The sequence below is a fragment of the Sceloporus occidentalis genome, unplaced genomic scaffold (assembly GCF_023333645.1).
Source record: "Sceloporus occidentalis isolate IW3139 unplaced genomic scaffold, rSceOcc1.0.p SCAF_7, whole genome shotgun sequence".
Classification (NCBI taxonomy): Eukaryota; Metazoa; Chordata; class Lepidosauria; order Squamata; family Phrynosomatidae; genus Sceloporus; species Sceloporus occidentalis.
This window is the reverse complement of record NW_028316987.1, coordinates 97489028-97508616: the sequence shown is the minus strand read 5'-3', so window position 1 is coordinate 97508616 and position 19589 is coordinate 97489028. Positions and strand designations below refer to the sequence as shown.

The 19589-nt window shown below is 48.5% G+C and overlaps 1 protein-coding gene across 1 annotated transcript; it reads right to left on the bottom strand.

The window, feature by feature from the left end:
• Positions 1–431: 431 nt before the first annotated feature.
• On the bottom strand, positions 432–12300 carry LOC149310216 (uncharacterized). Its single transcript, XM_089533915.1, has 4 exons — positions 12056–12300; positions 6607–6733; positions 5255–5374; positions 432–3709 (listed from the first exon to the last, which is right to left on the bottom strand). Exons 1-4 carry the CDS (start codon positions 12101–12103, stop codon positions 2196–2198), a joined length of 1809 nt encoding a protein of 602 aa, XP_089390041.1. The 5' UTR covers positions 12104–12300; the 3' UTR covers positions 432–2195.
• Between the last annotated feature and the right edge of the window lie 7289 nt (positions 12301–19589).

Sequence of the window (19589 nt, the reverse complement as noted above, 5' to 3'; positions counted from 1 at the left end):
GCACTGGAGGACCTAGAGATTCCTAGAGAGAACATATTGATCAAATCCGTGAATAATCAGATCTGCAAAAGCCAAAGCTGCAAATGTGGAGGGCCGATGGCACATGTGTTTAATATGGCAAAGTGTCCGGCATTCCAGGGAAAGGCTTGTTTTGCCGCCTGGGCTTCAATGGCAGCTTATAGAACCCTCGAGTTGGAAGAGACCCCAAGAAGGGCCCTGGTCCAGTCCAACTGCCTTCTTCTGCCATGCAGGAAATCTCAATCAGAGCATCCCCATTGACAGATGGCCATCCATCTTGTGGGGAGGACTCACTTGCTTTATGGCTCCTAATGTCAGCAACTCTAACGGACACTGAGGACTTAAGAATGTGGAGGAAAAACACCCTGGAAAGTAACTTTGCTGTTTTATATATTGTTCAGCTGCCTTACAAGAACCAAAACCTTTTGTCTGCCAAATTTGGGAAGGAGGGGCTATGCCACTCAAATGCTTCTATTTGATGTATGTGTGCAAAATCTTTAGTTCTGTCCACAGACATCTTACTAGCTTCATCCCCCCAGCGTCAGAAATAAAGCTTGCTGATCGTCCCCAGAAGCCTGATTTACGGAGTTTGGGGGTTAAGTTCAACTCATTTCCCGCAGCATCCCTATTTCACCAAATGCCAAACAGTGAGACAGGGTCAGACACAACAGCAATCTGAAGAACCTGACGTGGGTTGGTTTGTTTCTTTCAAAATTAACATCTACGTCTTTATTTGTTTAAAAGAGTGTACAATTAGGAAAAACTGACCTAAGTGAAAACTGAAACTTGTTAGGGTCCAAAAACTGGGAATCTAGGAAGGAGAGTGTGCTTTCCTTGCCATTAAACTTCAACTTTAGCAAATTGGGAGCCTGAGATCTGACCTCTTTTCTGCACGTCATCCGCCCCAAAACAATCCCAGATCCATTTTTCTACTTCAGATACAAATAATGCCAAACCGAACAAGCGTGCCAAACAGTTTGCTCTGTCTGCATGCAGTAGTGCTGCATTAGTAGGAAAGTGGAGGAGGAGGAGGAGGCAGAGGTAGGAGAGTCGGACTGGGAGGCCAGAGCGGCCAGCACGGGTCACCATGCAAGACCCACAAGCTCCTCGCCCGCATCTGGACATTGTGCAGAGACCCTTGCAAATCTGTCTCCGCAGCAATGAGGACTAGCAGTGCGCTTGCATGTTTCCTTAAATTAAAGCTGCAGCTCTCAATTTTAAAAGTAACGTCTAAGTGGAATTCATCCGTAGATGAAAGTCCATGTCAACCGTGACCTTCTCTGGTGGTAAGCATCTACCACACTTCGTCATCTGTGGAGTCCTCCTCTCGCACTGGTTGCCCCAAATCCTCCCAGCCCCCCTGCAAGGATCAGAGAGCAGAGAACCATTTTCAGCATGGTTCATTCAGTCGACTGGAAACTGCGGGAATCCACTTCATGTAACCACTGGTCCATCCAGCCCAATTCTGTCTCAGTCCAATCAGAGGCGCCATAGTGTGAACCTGGGGCAATTTCAATGCAAAGCAGGTGGGATATGGCCTCTCACCCTCTTTTAGTGATGCGCTCCTACTTGCCCTGAGGATCAGGCTAAGCCCCAGAACCTGTCATCATGCCACAGTTAAAATGCGCAACATCACAAAGGAAAATCCTTCCAAATATGTGTACTACGTGTTTCCTTCACTTGTTGTGTGCCCACAGCTCTTCCCCATACCATTGCAGAGCATAGGGGCTAGAAGACCCGAGTTCTGGTCATGCTTCTTTACCAAACCGAACATTGTTTTGAGCTTGGCCTGCTGGGGAGGGGTCTCCCTCCTGGGTCCTTCCAAGCTGCTGCCTTTGTTTTCTTTACAAGAGCATTGAATTTATCGAAGCAAAAGTCCAAAGATGTGGAATCGCAATGTGTTTGTGTCCCTTGTTCTGTTGGAAGATTTGCAGCAGAAATGTCAAGGAGCATCGTAGACCATTTTGAGATGATTTGGGGAAGGTCATGTGGAGCAGGGAGACAAAGGTCACTTGCGGGGACCAAGATGCTGTGCCAAGTATGCACTGTCCAAAGCTGAAGGAAGCAGCCAGGAGGAGCGCTGGCCGTTGCAAAGGGTGGAAAGAGGCAAGTGGTGTGGAAGGGAAGGCCAGTGGACAGACGGACAGGCTGCCATTTCAGGAAGGGCCCGCTGGACACTAGTTGGGCTGCGGCTGAGTCTGTCGGGCAGGGGCAGCGTACCCCTGTCGGAGGGCGCCCTCCGCCTCGGCTGGGGTGACGTTCCGGTGGCTGCGCTGGTGGGCGCGCATGTTGGAGCCTTGGCTGAAGACGCGGGGGCAGAGCGGGCAGGCGTAGGGCTTCTCGCCCGTGTGGAGGCGCTCGTGGGAGACCAGGTTGGACTTCTGGGAGAAACGCTTTGGGCAACGGCTGCAGGCGTAGGGTTTCTCCCCCGTATGGATGCGGATGTGCGCCACCAGGTATGGCTTGCAGCGGAATTGCTTGGCACAGACTGGGCATACAAAGGGACGGTCAACAGCCAGCATGGGCTGTGGTGGCGGCGGAGGGTGCAGGAGGCCGGGCAGCTGCGAGGGGAGTGGAGAGTCCCCTTGTGTGCAAGGCAGGTGGACGGCAGGCACAGGGGGGCGCGGTGGGGTCTGGAAGGCCTCTGCCCCAAGGTGGTCCGCAGTGGGCCGGGGTCTGGGAAAGGCTTCCCCGTTGAAGGTGTCCAGCGGGTGGTGGTGGGCCGGCAGGGGCTCTCTGGCATGGATCTTCTGGTGGGAGATGAGGTTGGGCTTGTGGCGGAAGCTCTTCCCGCACTGACCGCAGACGTACGGCTTCTCTCCGGTGTGGATGTGCTGGTGGGAGGCCAGGTAGGCCTTACTGCCAAAGGACTTGCCGCACTCCTGGCACTGGTAACGCCGCTCGCCCGTGTGTACTTGCCGGTGGGCAAGCAAGTTGGGTTTGTGCCGGAAGCTCTTCCCACATTGGTTGCAGGAATATGGGCGGTCAGCAGCTAGCTGAGCCAGGGCTCCAGCCTTGGGCACAGAGCCGGCAATGCCTTCAGCCGCCATGTGGGCCATCTGGTGGGTGACCAGTTCCTCCCAGCCGTGGAAGCTCCAGCCACATTGGTCACAGATGAACTCACCGTTGCTGTGGAGCCCCGGGGCCTGGTGGCCGGGTAGGGGCTGCGGCCCGTAACCAAGGGCCCAAGGGTTGAAGCCATGTGTGGCAGCGGCTGGACCCTGCTGGTGCAAAGCCATCTCGGACCAGAAAGGGATTGGCCCCTCGCCCGGCGCGCAGGGGAAGGGGCTGCTGGCGCCGGTGCCCGGGTGGCCCTCCTGAGGCACTGCCAGGTCAGGTGGCGGGTGGGAGGAGGACCGCCCTGGGCTCTGGGGGCTCAGCCGGGGCCACTTCCGCACGTGGAGGCGCCGGTGGGCGGTCAGGGCCACCCGTCCCAAGAACCTCCGTTGGCACTTGGGGCACTTGTAAGGCTTCTCCCTCTTCTGGGGTTGCTGCCTTTGAGTGCTGTCAAGGGATCCTTCGCCGGTACCAGGCGGCCCCCTTGAAGTCAGGCTCTTCTCAGGCGCCTTCCCTGCAGGCCTGGACCGGCGAGGGCGCGCCCTTTTTAAGACCTTGGATTCGGATTCGGGAGACTTTGGAGTGTCGGGCTCCCCACTTTCGTTCTTCTTCTCACTCACAGATTCATCTGCAGCTGTGAAAAGATGGGGGTGGGAGACAGTTTTTGACCTCATTCAATTCAAAGACCCTCTCCTCAGCAGACAACAAGATGCCTGCGTTCCATTTAACTAGCACAGAGCTTGGGAAAGTTTCTCTTTGGGGACTAACATTTTTGTAAATATTAGGTTGCAATTTCCAGAATCTTCACAGCCCAGGAAACTTGGATATTTGGGGAATGCAGTCCCAAAAGCCAACTTTCTCAGCACTCAGCACTAGCCCTTCCAGCCTCCTTTCCTCTCTCTGAATGAGGGTTCAAACCCTGATTTCTGGAGACCTGGCCCAACACTCAAGCCACTGCCATGCTGACACCCTATACTTTATTCCCTCTATATAAATATTTAAATGGTAAACATTGGGATGAAAAAGAACTGTATACCGTGCTTATTAATCATGCGTGATACATCACAAGCTAACTGTTATGGATCAGTAATATAATATTATCAGTACTATCTTTACAGATTGAGTCTCTCTTGTGCAAAATGCTTGGGACCAGAAGTGTTTTGGATTTTTGGAATATTTGCATATGTATAATGAGCTGCCTTGGAGAGGAGACCCAAGTCTATTCATTTATGTTTTGTATATACCTTATGCATACAGCCTAAAGTTAATTTTATGCACAACATTTTAAACAATTTTGTGAATGCAACAAAATTTGTGTACACTGAACCATTAAAAAACAAAAAATCTCATCCCCCCATGAAACAAGTTTTAGATTCTGGAGTACTTGCATATACATCATGAGATGGTCTTGGAGATGGGACCCAAGTCCAAGCATCAAATTCATTTATGTCTCATATACCCCTTATACAGCATAGCCTGAAGGTAATTTTATACATAATAGTTTTAATTATTTGGCGCGTGAAACAAAGTTTTGGCACATCTGAAAGCAAAGGGGTCACTATCTCAGCCACCTACAGTATGTGGACAATTCTGGGTTATTTCAGATTTCCTGATAAGAGAGACTCAACCTATAGTTTTATCATAATAAACAAATAAAAACATGTGAAAAACTGGGGCACTCTTCTATGTCATAGTCCTTGCCATGAGAGTGTCCTGGGGCGCTGACCCTCTGAGCTTTGTCTCCACTGGCCATCCATCTCCTAAACTAGTCGTTCCCAGCCTTTTCTATGTCCCACAATCCTAGGAAATGCTTGATTAAGGTTTTCATCCCATATAAAAGTAGTATCCACATTTGAAGATGAAGAAGTCCAATTTCTAATTTTGGAACCACAAACTGAACCACGTACAATGCTGCAGGTGGACAGGCTCAGCTTTAAAAAGCACACTTTTAACTCAGGGCATGAAATGCAAATCTAAACTGAGCAATTAGACTCTAATTCATTCAGAGAAAACTATAGAGTGATGACTTGTGACTCGTCATTCGGGAAGACAGTCCACTCTTTGTCGCACCCCCTGAAATCCCATCTTGCACCCCAAGTTGGGAACCCCTGCCCTAGACCTTCAGGCCAAGGGCAAGGCCAGCCTGCCTCGATTTCAGTGGAGGTCCCAGCATCCTTACCTGGGGAGTCACCCTTCTTTAAGAGTTCACTTGTCCCTCCAGGATTGTGGGTCTCTGCAGCACACGGCGCTTCCCCTCGCAGCAGCCGAGAGAGCAGCTCAGGGATGGAGAGCAGACACTCTGTGAGGAGAAGAGACGGACAGGGACATAATGGGACGCCTGGGCAGCAAACGCCAGCCCTGAAGAGGAGGAGCAAGAGGAGGACTGCTCTTCCAGCAGCCTCCGGGAGCAATGCGCTACAAGTCCAAAATTAAGCCCCACAGCTAAAAGGACTGCGCAAATAGACAGAATCCCAAAACATTCTAGGGAAATAGGTTGCAGAATGGGGGGAAGGGGAGATCCTTGGAATGACAACTCCCAGAATCCTTTGACCATTGTGGCCACTGGCCATGCTAGCTGAGAGTGGATTCTGGGAGCTGTAACCCAGAAGAAAAATTAGCTTCCTAATCATCAACAATTGCATGAAATTAACTCTCCTTGCTCTGTTTTGGATCCAAAGCAAACTCTTTCCAGGCTGGCCTTGCACTGTGGCCTTTCCTGTTATGTATGCGCAGGCTTGTTTGCATACACACACACACAGTTTCAGTTTCCAGTCCCCAAATATCCTGCGCTTTGATTCATTTGATTCAGCCAAATATTATGTTTAAGCTGTTCTAGCAAATAGCCACTTTGAGGGGAGGAGGTGGGCTGTACTGGAAATGTCCCCCAGACTCTGACTTTAGCCAATTAGCTTTTGATTAGAGATGCATTAATTTGGGGAAAGAGAAAGGATCTGTCACTCCCAGGAATATTGGTTGGAGCAGGGGAACAAACTGTATTATGACCCGTTCACACTGCACAACGATAGCACTACGGATGCGGTTTAAATGTCAGGGCAATATCATCCTATGGAATCCTGGGATTTGTAGTTTAGGGAAGGCTGTTTCAAATCCTCAGGCAGAGAGGGCTAGAACTATGGACCCCAGCATTCCAGAGGATGCAGCTGTGGCAGCTAAAGTGGGATAAATGTGCTACAATGGTGTTGTGTGAACATCTTGCTGGTGAGCAGATGGAGAGGTATGTGTTCTGGACTGTAGCTCTCATAACTCCTCATCATTAAGCCTCCTGCCTAGGGCTGAAGGGAGTTGTAGGCCAACAGCACCCGAAGGGCCAGAAGTTGCCCTCTCCAGCTTTGGGAGGGACGTAGCTGCCGTTTTGTTTTATGCCTTTTGTCTTTGGATTCCTAACCTGCCCCTTCCTTCGGACGCAGGGTGGGTCCCCACAACACCAAACCACCAAAGGTTTAAGGGCCTCCGAGGGTTCCTTGCTCAGGTCGGCACCAACGGGAAATCAGAAGCCGGGGGAGACGTTACCCAGAGAGGAGACCAGCTCAAAATTCTCCGCCATTACGTCTTGGTAGAGCTCCTTCTGCCACTCCGCCAGCTCTGCCCACTCCTCGGCCGAGAAGTAGACCGCCACGTCTGCAAAGGCCACAGGAACCTGCAACGAGGAGCAGACCTCGATGAGCGCCGAGACCCCGAAGGCGGCAACCACAAACCCCCATGTGGGGGGAAAGCCCTGGGAGAAGGGTGGCCACCTCTGCCTTCTCCTCCTGGTCACCTCCTGGACAAAGATGCGGGTGGGGGCAGCTGGGGAGTGGACATTGCAAGGTGAGCCACAAATTACTAAATGGACCAATAACAGTGACGGGGGACACAAATTGCAAAATGGGCCACAAATTAAGCATGACATAAACATGGCATGTTTAGACTTGGGTCCCCTCTCCAAAATTTCTCTTTATGTCTTTGCACAAATTGCAAAGTGAGCCACAAATTGCCAAGGGGGCCATACATTGCTGTCTGCCTTCAAGTCATTTCTGACTTATGGAGACCCTAGGGCAACCCTATTCTGGGGTTTTCTTGGAAATATTTGCCCAGGGGTGACTTTGCCATTGCCTTCCTCTGAGGCTAAGAAAGTATGGCTTGCTCAGGGTCACCCAGTGGGTTTCATGGCTGACCTGGGAACTGAACCCTGGTCTCCAGAGTTGTAGTCCAGCACTCAAACCACTGCACCACGCAGGCTCCATATACTGTATACTGTACAATATACAAACTGTATATTGCTCCATGTATTGCAGAGGTGGCCATAAATTATAGTGCACAAATCATAGCTGGGGGCATATATTCCAGGCCCTAAATTGCAAAGTGGGCCATAAATTGTGGAGTGACCCACATATAGGTTGAGTCTTCCTTATCCAGAATTCTGAAATACTCCAAAACCCAAAACTCTCCACAGGGGTGGCTGAGACAGTGACACTTTTGCTTTCTGGTAGTTCAGTGTACACAGACTTTGTTTCATGCACAACATTATTAAAAACGATTGTCTCTAAAATGACCTTCAGGCTATGTGTAGAAGGAGTATACAAAACATGAATGAATTTCATGTTTAGACTTGGGTCCCATCTCCAAAATCTCTCTTTACGTCCATGCAAATATTCCAGAATCCCAAACACAAAAATCCCAAACACTTCTGGTCTCAAGCAATTTGGATAAGGGAGATTCAAAGCATATTGCAGTGCAAGCCATAAGTCTTAAGAGAGTGGTAAATATTTAAAAGCAGGCTGTAAACTGTTGAGGCCAGAGAATGGACTGCTAAGCTTCAGGAAGGTAGCTGCCATTGCAGGACAGGTTATATATTAGTCTGACATCAGTTCTAGGAAAGATTCTGGAGCAGATCATTAAACAGAGAGTCTGTGAACATCTAGAAGGCAATGCCATCATCACAAAGAGTCAACATGGGTTTCAGAGAAACAAGTCATGCCAGACAAACCTAATCTCTTTCTTTGACAAAATGACCATCTTGGTAGATGAAGGGAATGCTGTGGATATAGTATATCTTGATTTCAGTAAGGCCTTTGACAAGGTTTCCCATGACATTCTTGCAAACAAGCTTGTAAAATGTGGGCTAGACAAAGGAACTGTTAAATGGATCTGTAATTGGTTGACCGGCCGAACCCAAAGGGTGCTCAACAATGGCTCCTTTTCATCCTGGAGAGAAGTGACCAGAGGGGTGTCCAGTGGGGCTCTGTCTTGGGCCCAGGGCTATTCCACATCTTTATCAATGACCTGGATGACAGAATTGGGGGAATACTTATCAAATTTGCAGATGACACCAAATTAGGAGGAATAGCTAATACCCCAGAGGACAGGATCAAGATTCAAAATGACCTGAATAGACTAGAAAGCTGGGCCAAAGCTAACAAAATGAAATTCAACACAGAGAAATGTAAGGTATTGCACTTAGGGCGGAAAAATAAAATGCACAGATATAGGATTATGGGGGACATCTGGCTGAATGAAACTACATGTGAAAGGGATCTGGGAGTTCAAGTAGACCACAAGTTGAACATGAGTCAACAGTGTGATGCGGCAGCTAAAAAGGCCAATGTGATTTTAGGCTGCATCAATAGAAGTCTAGTGTCTAGATCAAGAGAAGTCATAGTGCCACTGTATTCTGCTCTGGTCAGGCCCCACCTAGAATATTGTGTCCAGTTCTGGGCGCCACAATTCAAAAAGGACATTGAGAAACTGGAGCCATGTGTCCAAAGGAGAGCGACTAAAATGGTGAACGGTCTGGAAACCTTGCCGTATGAAGAACTGAGGGAGCTGGGGATGTTTAGCCTGGAGAAAAGAAGGTTAAGAGGTGATATGATAGCCCTGTTTAAATATTTGAAAGGATGTCATATTGAGGAGGGAGCAAGCTTGTTTTCTGCTGCTCCAGAGAACAGGACCCGGAACAATGGATGCAAGCTACAGGAAAAGAGATTCCACCTGAACATTAGGAGGAACTTCCTGACAGTAAGGGCTATTCGACAGTTGAATGCACTCCTTCCTCGGAGGGTGATAGAGTCTCCTTCCTTGGAGGTCTTTAAACAGAGGCTGGATGGCCATCTGTCAGGGATGCTTTGATTTGGATTTCCTGCATGGCAGAATGGGGTTGGACTGGATGGCCCTTGCGGTCTCTTCCAACTCTACGATTCTATGATTCTATGATTCTATATCTCAAGAGGCATCTTCTGGAATGTATAGAAAGCTGCCTTTGATCAGAGCTTGGAAACATCACTTTGCCGGACAGCCAGTCCCAGCATCCCCATTCCACTAGGCCTCTTGGCCTTGGAGTGAGTGTGACCAGTAGTCCATCCAGCCTGGGATGGCCAGCCTTCTGGACCTTCCTTGGCCTAGCAGCCGAACTCTGCAACCTAGAGAGCTTTTAATACATTTTAAATTTTTAAAGCATAATTGGTTTAACCTTTTAAATTGTTTGATTGGTTTTGTTTTTTTAAATATATATATATATATTGCAACATTTTTAATGCTTTTGTATGGTTTTAAATTGTGTTGTTCTAAATCGCTGTGCGCCACTTCGAGTCCCTATATTGGGAGAAAGGCAAAATATAAGTAAATAATAGTAATAATAATTTATATTTGAACATTTTAATGCTTTTGTATGGTTTTAAATTGTGTTTTAAATTGTTGTAAGCTGCTTTGTGTCCCTATATTGGGAGAAAGGCAAGATATAAGTAATTAAAATGATGATGATGATGATGATGATGATGATGATGATGATGATGATGCAGGATATAAATATAAAATAATAATAATAATAATAATAATAATAATAATAATAATTCCTTCCCATCAGAAGAGCTTCTCCAAGGGTCAGACGCCGGCAAGCAGTCTGCTCACTTTCTTTAGCAAATGGCAGCTGCAAAAGAGACCCAAACCAGAACAGAGGGACACCAGAGCCCTGTGAAACCTTGAAGATGACCTGATTTCCGACAACCCAATTTATCACGGATGCTGATCCAGGTCCTAAGATAAATTCCTGGTCAAGAGTATGGATGGCGTGCATAACTGGAGTCAGTCTGTGGAGTCGGTTATTGAGTGAAAAGGGAAACACAGCCCTGTTTGGGGTTGGAAAAGGAATAAATAAACCTATAAGTCTTAAAAGTCCCACAAGACTCTTTGCTTTTCCTGTTTTCTTCTCTTTTGCTGCAAAAGACTAGGTTGCATCCTCCACAAAGGGCTGCAGAAGGAAGCATTTGTGTTCATTCTTACCCATGTTTTCCTACTAACTATCCAGCCCCAGCAGCTCCCTTGAAACATAAACCGGGGAAATAAAATAGTAGTTTACTTCAAATAAAAACTGATATTTTAACGTATCGGTTTTGCATATGTTTAAATATACTGTGGGTTTTCTCTCTCTCTCTTTCTCTCTCTCTCTATATATATTGTAAGTCACTCTGAGTCCCAGTTTTGAGAAAATGGCAGGATACAAACAAATATACTACTAATATAATGATGATGATGATCATCATCATCATCCTCATCTCCTCTGGGAGAAGTTGGGCTCATGCAAAATTGGATTTCTGCTTTATCAGTTCCTGCCCCATCTTAGGCCCGGTTCAGGTGCCAACGCCTTTAAGGCCCTGCTCAAAATAACCATAGTGTTATCAGTATTATTAATCCCGCTTCTGGGATCACTTGGGAAGTGCAGGTGGCGGGAGGAGTGCGCCTGTTCCCCAGCTGAGTGTTGTTCGGTGTGGATGTCTCCCCAAAGGACTGCGTCGGAGTCTGCTTTTAGCCTTACTGCAAAAACAATGCAGAGAAATGTGTTTTTCTCCCCTTGTTCCGGGTGGATCAGGGCCCTGTTCCTGATCCCAGGGTCCCTCCATAAATCATGATAAAGTATTAATTTAATAATAAGTGAATAATGCAATCTGACTCCACTTTAAGTTCTGTTGTGTCATTGCACGGAATCCTGGGATCTCCAGTTTTGCAAGGTCTTTAGGCTTGACACTAGTGCTGGTGACACAGCAAACTCCAGATCCCAGTTGTGGTGGTTAAAATGGGGTCAAACTGCATTAATTCTACCTTTGCAGAGACAACGAAGAGGTGGTTTTGCTCCAGGAGGAGGCTGTGAGATTGCTAGGATCACACAGTAAATAAGTAAGAACAGTAAATGAATTTAATGGCAAGTCAATAATGCAACCTGAGCCCCTTCAAGAGCTGCAGCTCCATCCTATGCAACCCTGGGATTTCCAGTTTTACAAGGCCCTTACCATGAGACAGCTGGTGCCACAGCAAACTCCAGATCCCAGGATCTGCAGGATGGAGTTGCCCTGGTTAAAGTGGGGCCAAACTGCATTAACTCTGCAGTGCAGATGCAGCCTGGCTGCAAAAGCCATGCAAAAAGCCCTGCTCTGGGCAGACGGAGACCCTGTTCCTCCTCTTCCTGGGGTCCCTTCCAGGGCCCCAAACCCTGCCAGGCCAGCCCCCCTCAAAGTCTGGCTTTGCCCCAGAGAAGGGCTTCCTAAGCCTCTGGCAGGGCATCCATCTCAGGGCAGAGGAAGGAAGGAGAAGAAAGCTGAAAGAAAAGCAGGCTGGAAGCAGGAAGGAAGGAAAGAAGGAAGGAAGGAAGGAAGGAAGGAAGGAAGGAAGGAAGGAAGGAGAGGCTTGTTGTCGTTGTTTGGCCCCTTCTCCTTGCAAAAAAGCCCCCCAAAGGGGCCTCTGGGGCAGGGACTGGGGGACCCCATTCCAGGGGATCTGCTCAGAGGGATGCCAAGGGGTCCTGAGGCAAGCATCCCTCCTCTTGCTCCTCTTTTCCCTTTTGGACCTTTGCAAAAGAGCATCCCCCTTCTTCATCCCCAAAAGGGTGGGGTGGGGGCTAGGAACCAAAGACCCCCCCAGCCCCCCCAACCCAGATGTTATTGTTGTGGTCGTTTGTATTGGGGGTGTCCCTCCCTTCCCCCCCCTTCCTCACCTGGTCCAGGTGTGCTCCTCCTCCTCCTCCTCCTCCTCCTCCTGCCATCTCTGCGGCTGGAAAGGGCTGCGAGGGGGGTCTCTTGGGGGGCAGGCACCCCCCTTTTTGCAACCCCCCCACAGGGCCCTTTGCAAAGAGGGGGGAGGAGAGAAGGGGTGCAAGAGGCAGCCCCCCAAAAGCCAGCCCTCCTTCCCCTTCCTGTCTGTCTGTCAGGGCAGCCGGCTGCTCTTTTGTTAGCCTTTGAAGATTTACGCTCCTGGGTGGCCTCCCTGCCCCAGCCTCGGCCCCAATGCACCCTGGGAGTTGTAGTTCAGCAGCAGGAAGATGAGGAGGCAGGCCCTGGGAGGAGGAGCCTTCCTCCTTTCTTCCCTCCCTCTGCCTTCCAAAAACAAGGAAAACCATGCTATATATATATATATATATATATATATATATATATATATAGAGAGAGAGAGAGAGAGAGAGAGAGAGAGAGAGAGAGAGAGAGTCCACAAATGCAGCCCATCTTTGAAAGGAGAAGAAGGATAACACAATAGTCAGCAGCAGCAACCGTTGCAAGAGCAATGACCCTTGCAGTCGCAAGAAGGCAACAACTATAAGGCCACAATTAAGTTGCTATTTATTGTTGTTGTTGTTATTGCATTGCAAAAGCAGACATATAAGTAACAGCAATTGCAATCCCGAGAATAGCAAGAAAACAACAACAATAAGGCCACAATAATAATAGCAGCTCGTTGTGGTTGTTGCATTGCAAAAGCAATCATATAAGCCATGACAATTGCAGTCCCCAAAAAAGCAAGAAAACAACAACCATGAGGCCACAATTCAGATATTGCTATTATTATTATTGCATTGCAAAAGCAATAATTTAAATCCCAAGAATAGCAAGAAAACAACTAATAGTAGTGCTATGAATGGCAAATGGCAAGGAAAGAGGCCCCAGCTAAAGGCCAGGAGGGCCTTCTATCTTGACTGTTAATCGTAATTCTTTTTCAGTGCCTTTATCTTTTCTGAAACTGCATTTTATTCTTATAAGAACGAGGGATGTCTTTTCATACCGTGACCATCTAATTATGTTTTAATGTTCAGTTCTGTATGTTTTTAATTGCATTCTTTTAAATTATTATTTAATAATAATAATAAATTGCAAGCCACTCTGAGTTTCAATTTTGGGGAAAAGGTGGGCTATAAATAAATATTATCACTATTATTATTAATCGATGATGATGATGATGATGATGATAGACCTATTTGTCCGTGGGATAGTTTACCTTGGAAGGTGATGGAGTCTCTCTTTGGAGGTATTTCCATTTCTTTATCTTTTCCTTCTCTCTTTCTTTTAAGAAACGATAAGGCTTCTGGGGAAAGGCCATATTCCCAGATGGACAAAAACTATTTCAACATAACAGCAAGACTTTGAGCAAAACACAACTGAAATTCTCCCCTTTCCATACACAGAAGACTATCGCTAATATTGTATTTTGGGTTTCTGTTTTGCCATTATAATTTGTATAATGAGTTTTTATTTCGGTGGAATCTCCTTCCTTGGAGACTGTCTTTCAGCAGAGGCTGGCGGGCCATCTGTCAAAGGAGATGCTTTGATGGAGAGTTCCTGCATGGCAGAAGAAGAAGGGGTCTGGACTGGATCAGGGCCCTTCTTGGGGTCTCTTCCAACTCTAGGATTCTATGATTCCTTCTGCCTTCCTAAATGATTTTGGAAGGGGAACCATCTTGTTTTGAGAATAAGACCCACGCTGGCTTTTGTTACTGAAATTTATAGCCAACAAAGTTTCCGTGGGGCTCTGTGCATAAGATGTGCATTGATGCCGGGTTAACATTAAAAGACACTGCCATGTTGTGCTGGAATCTCAAAATGTGCAAAGGGACTTGCAACTATCACACTGCTAGCAACACAGGAAGAGAGTTGCGCCTCAGCACCCTCCATGATCTGGGGAGGAATTTGGAGGAAGGCACAGCTCTCACAACCACAAATGCAGGAGCCCTGCAAAGACCGCTGCTCAGGTTCCTTGTGGGGACATAAGATGCTCCATGCTGGACCAAAGCCCAGTCTGACCCACCAAGGCCTTTGGACGGGAACAACACTGAATATTCACCTGGATAACACTGTGTCCAGTTCTGAGCACCACAATTCAAAAAGGACGTGGATGCCGGCCATGAAAGCCTTCGACGACATGGAGCGTGTCCAGAGGATGGCAACCAATATGATGAAGGGTCTGGGAACCATACAGCCCTTTGAGGAGAGAGCTGGGCATGTTTAGCCTGGAGAAGAGACAGTTAGCCCTGTTTAAATATTTGAGGAGGAAGCAAACTTATTTTCTGCTGCTGCAATGGAGCAATGGATTCAAGCCACAGGAAAAGAGACACCAGTTCAACATTAGGAGGAACTTCTACATCTAGAAACCATGAAGCCCTATGAGGAGAGACTTAGGGAGCTGGGGATGTTTAGCCTGGAGAAGAGAAGGTTAAGAGGTGATATGATAGCCCTGTTTAAATACTTGAAGGGATGTCATATTGAGGAGGGAGCAAGCTTGTTTTCTGCTGCTCCAGAGAACAAGACCTGGAACAATGGATGCAAGCTCCAGGAAAAGAGATTCCACCTCGACATTCAGAGGAACTTCCTGAGAGTAAGAGCCGTTTGACAATGGAGGACGCTGCTGCCTTGGAGTCTGGTGGAGTCTCCATTGGAGGCTGTTTTTAAGCAGAGGCTGGATGGCTATCTTCAGGGCTAAAGACCTTGTGAAACTGGAAATCCCAGGGTTCCATAGGATGGAGCTACAGCACTTGAAGTGGGGTGACATTGCATTGTTTACTTATCGTTAAGCCCATTTATTGTTCTTACTTATTTACTGTGTGACCCTAGGCATCTCACAGCCCCCTGGAGCCAAGCCAGCCCTTCATGGTGCCCCTGTTGAGGGGGGTTTGCAAGGTTTGGGGTGCCATGGAGGGGAGCGGTCCATCCAGGGCAGGAAGAGGAGGACAGGTTGCTTAACCTGTAACTGTGCCTGAAATGAGGGCCAGGGGGATCACGGCTCAGAGCCAAACAAGGGGAGAACTGTAAGAGCCGCAACAGGCCTTGAAAGGAGGAGAAAAGCATGGCCCTGGATTTGGCAGAGCGCTTGCAGGTAGTGGCCCTCAGTACTGAGGAAACAGCATGGCCCTGAATCAGGAAGGCATGATATCTGGAGGGGAAAATCATGGCTGCAAATTGACAGAGCGCTCGCTGGTAGTTGACCTCGGTACCTCCTTCAAGTCTGTTTTTCCTGCCTATTTCGGAGCAAGAGATGGAATCAACCCACGTTATAGGATGTTTCCACCTCCATCGCTGGAAAAGGAGCAACTATGGGCTCAAACCCAAACCAGCATCAGCCGCATCGGCTCTTGAGCACAATCAGTGGTGGCTTGAAATCAACCCAGTGGTGGCGAGGAGCATGCCTTGGTACCAGTCATGGCCCCCAGAAACTGAAAGGCCAGCTGCTTTCGAATCCTCTTGCGCAGCTTAGAATGGTACCAACATTGGGGTCTTAATATTTGTTCTCCCAAAGGGGCGTCAGGACAGAATGCAGCCATACCATGATGGCACCCGATAATAATGATAATAATAATAATAATAATAATAATATTTATTGGTATCCTGCCCCTCTGAGAGCAATTGGGGCAGCTAACAAGTTAAAAATACAACGCACATCAAATCCCTAGTACTCCCCCCCCCCCGATACTTGGGGAAGGAGCCATGTAAGGCTGCCTGAGGGCCAATCTGGCAGACCCCAGAGAGTCAGGGCCGGCAACCATCGGAGCAGGGATGCAAGGCAATAGGTTTGACCCCGGAGAGTCAGGGACGACGAGGAGCAACGTTGGGCAGCACTGACAGGGACCAAAGTCAGGCCGGAAGCCATTCAGTATGACTCTGGAGAGTCAGGGGCCGATGAGGGTCGAAGTTGGGCTTCAAGCCAATTGGTGTGACTCTGAGGAGTCAGGGACCAACGGGGATCGATTTCAGGCTCCCATCGATCGGTTTGACCCCGGAGAGTCAGGGACCGAACAGGGTCAGTGTTGGGCAGCAAGGCAATTGGTGTGACCCTGGAGAGTCAGGGGCTGGGAACGAGGTCGAATGATCCCTCCAAGCCATACAATAACTCCTCCTCAGGAGCACCATGGCCCTCAGTGAGGCACGAGAGCGAGGCGAGCAGCCATGACACTGGTTCTCCCCAGCAAGGAGAGCGGCTCTAGCCAAGCGAGGAAGCAAGGCTAGGGGTCCTTTTATAACCTTCCCCCAGAGATAAGAGGCACAAAGCGCGCCAGTGAGGCGGGCGCCATTTTGATTTTGTCTCCTTAAGGTTGCAAAGGGACTTTGCGAAATGCGCCAGTGAGGCGGGCGCCATTTTTTAAACAAACTCTCCTCAGGAATAAAAGGGCCTTTGCCAAGTGCCAGCGAAGGGGGCAGGCATATTAAAAAGAACATTTCTTACGGAGAACAAAGGAATTCTGCCAAGCGGCCAATTGAGGCGAGCGGCTGTTTTAAAGAAACCGTTTCCTCAGAAAGGAAAGGGCCGTGCCATTGAGGCCAGGAAAGCCGCCGGCCGTTAAAGCAACTTTACCTCAGCATTTAAATTCACATTTGAGTGCGCAATTCTCTAAGGAACCCCGGCACTTATTGAAATAGGAACAAGGATGGTAAAGAATTACACCAAAAGGCGGATGGGTCCTGTCAAAAAGAATCTTAAAGTCTGACAGGGAAATGGATCTCTGAAGAGTTCCTAAGTGCCAAAAAAGGGAACGGAGGGAAAAGGCCCCAAAGTGGGAGTGGGCGGGGCTCCCGCCAAAATGCCTCTCATGGCGCTAAGAAGGTTCCAGAGCTTACTGCGCAGGCGCAGAACGACCATTTGTGTGCATTCGCAGAGGTCACAAAAAAGAAAGATACACTCATCCCTCCATATTTACATGGTTTTTTGTTATTTGTGGGGGTCTTGTGCCCCGGACCCCAGCGAATGTGGAGGGACAAGTGTAATTTTGTGCACTGCGTTTGCAACCAGGACGCATCCGCACTGTAGAATTGGTGCAGATTGTGCATTCCTACACGGCAGAAGACTAGGGCTGGGCTGGAGGGCCCTTGGAGTCTCTTCCAACTCTATGATTCCATATAAGAAGGACCATCTCCCCTTCCCCTGGAGCTCCAGGGAGACCCTTCTCTCTTCCCCAAAGTAGCTGGGAAGAAGGGCAAGGGCCTTCTTGGTGGGTGCCATTTTTGTTTGCAGGATGCTTTAAATGCGCTTTAATCTCTCTTTCATGCCAAAATTAGCCTCAGTGTGATAAACTCCTAGGAAGCATGCATTTCCATTTATATGAGTGTTTTTAGCTTTTATTTGGGCATGCCCTACATTTGCGGTGCTTTGTCCTCCTTTCCGGTTCACCTGGACTCCGGGAGAGTTGGCCAAGGAGAGCCCTGGGCTGACCCCTTCCTTGGCAGGATTCTGGCCGATCCTGGCATAAAAGGGCTTTGCTGTTCCTTCCTTTCTCCTGTCCTGCAACCATTTATGCTCCTGTTCTTAGTAGAATTGCTGCTTTTGACTACATCTAGGCAGGATTACGGAACCTGTGGGGCTGAGAAAAGGGGCTCCTTGAAGATGTGAGCATCCAAGGCTTGGGGGAGATGCTCCTTCTTGGTGGGTCAGGCTGGGCTTTGGCCTGGTCCAGCATATACACAAGGCTGGACCTGAGGCTGGGTTTGGCTGTTGTGTGAGATGGCACAGGTGGTGTTTTCCAATGGCCTGCCGGCGTAATGAGCAGCTGTCTGGGGGAAGAGCCCCGGCCGGAGGGCCATTCGCCAAGGCCACTCTCACGGGAAGAAGCTGGAGGCCAGAAGAGGGTCAGCAGCAAGAGGAGATGTGCCAGTGTTTTGGAGAAGGAGCGAATGGGAAAAAAACCAGGCAAACTTATGAGAGGACGTTTCACTTTCTATCTGGATGGCTCTTGTGGTCTCTTCCAATGATATGCTTGCAACTGGGGATGATGGTATAGTGGGTCCTTGGTATCTGCTGGGAACTGGTTGCATGACGCAAACAGACTCCCAGGGATACCAAAATCCACAGATGCTCAAGTCCCATAAAATACAGTGGGGCAGTAAAATGGCATCCCGTATAGAAGATGGCAGAATCAAGGCTAGGGGTTTTTTTAATTTATAAATGTATAACTATGTTTAGCCTGGAAAAGAAATGGTGATATGAGAGCCCTGTTTAAAGATCTGAAGGGATGCCATACTGAGGAGGGAGCAAGCTTGTTTTCCGCTGCTCCAGAGAATGGGACCCAATGGAGCAATGGATGCAAGCTCCAGGAAAGGATTCCATCAGTCAGGGTCGCTTTAATTGAGAGTTCCTGCATGGCAGACAAATGGGGCTGGACTGGATCAGGGCCCTTCTTGGGGTCTCTTCCAACTCTAGGATTCTTTATTTAAAAAACATTTCAAGCCATGGATGGTTGAATCCAAGGATGAAGAATCCATGGATACGGAGGGCCAAATGTAGTTCTGTCTGCAGGAGTCAGGCTGCTCACTTTTTGACGGCACAGAAGGCTGCTTTACAGAACTGAGGGAGTGGGCCATTCTGAGGGTCTCACTCTCTCTCAGCCTTTGTCCAGGTCAATGGGAAATCTCTTTTATTAAGTAGATCCAGCATTCAGACCACGCTGGCTCTCTATGGCGACCCTCTCCCAGGGCTTCCCTGGCAAGGTTTTATTTGGAAAGGTTTGCCATGGTGATCTTCTCCTCTGAAGCTGAGAGAGTGTGACTTGCCCAAGGACACCCAGAGGGTTTCCATGGCTGGCCAGGGGCCCAGCACCCAAACCACAATACTGGAGCTTCCAATCCCAGGATTTCTTAGGACGGCACCAATACTACAGTGGGATTGAGCTGCTATAACTGTGTAGCGGACCCCCTGAAGCTGAGCCTTCTGTACTGAAGAGCGATGGTTTCTACCAGCCTCCCAGGCCCATGAAGCCAGCCAGTTCCCATGCATTCAAGGGTCAAATCCAGGGACACAGCGGTCCCTCCTCTGCCCTGCGTTGCTCAGGCCCCATCCAGAGTCCTGTGCATCGCTCTGGGCACCGCAGTGCAAGGAGAACAGCAACAAGATGGTGGACCGTGGGTCTACAAGAGGGTGACCAAATGGCCAGAGTATTTTGAAACCAATTACTAAGCAATCAGCTGAAAGAGCTCAGCATTGGAGAATAGACTGGGAGGAGCTAGGATAAACCCATCTTTAAATAATAAATGTTATCTTCCCATGGGAAGCACCCAGACACAAGATTCAAATTGCAGAAAAGGCAATTCTACCTAAATATCAGGAAGAGTGCCCAGAAGGTAAGAGCAGCTTCAGAAGATGGCAGACACTTGTTCACTGGAGGTTTTTAAAGAGGTTTTGATGGGCATCTCTCAGGAGTTCTTCAGCAGCAGCAAAGAGTTGGACAAAGCAACCTTTCCAACTCTTTACTGAGGTTCTGGAAGCAGAAAGCACCCTCCACC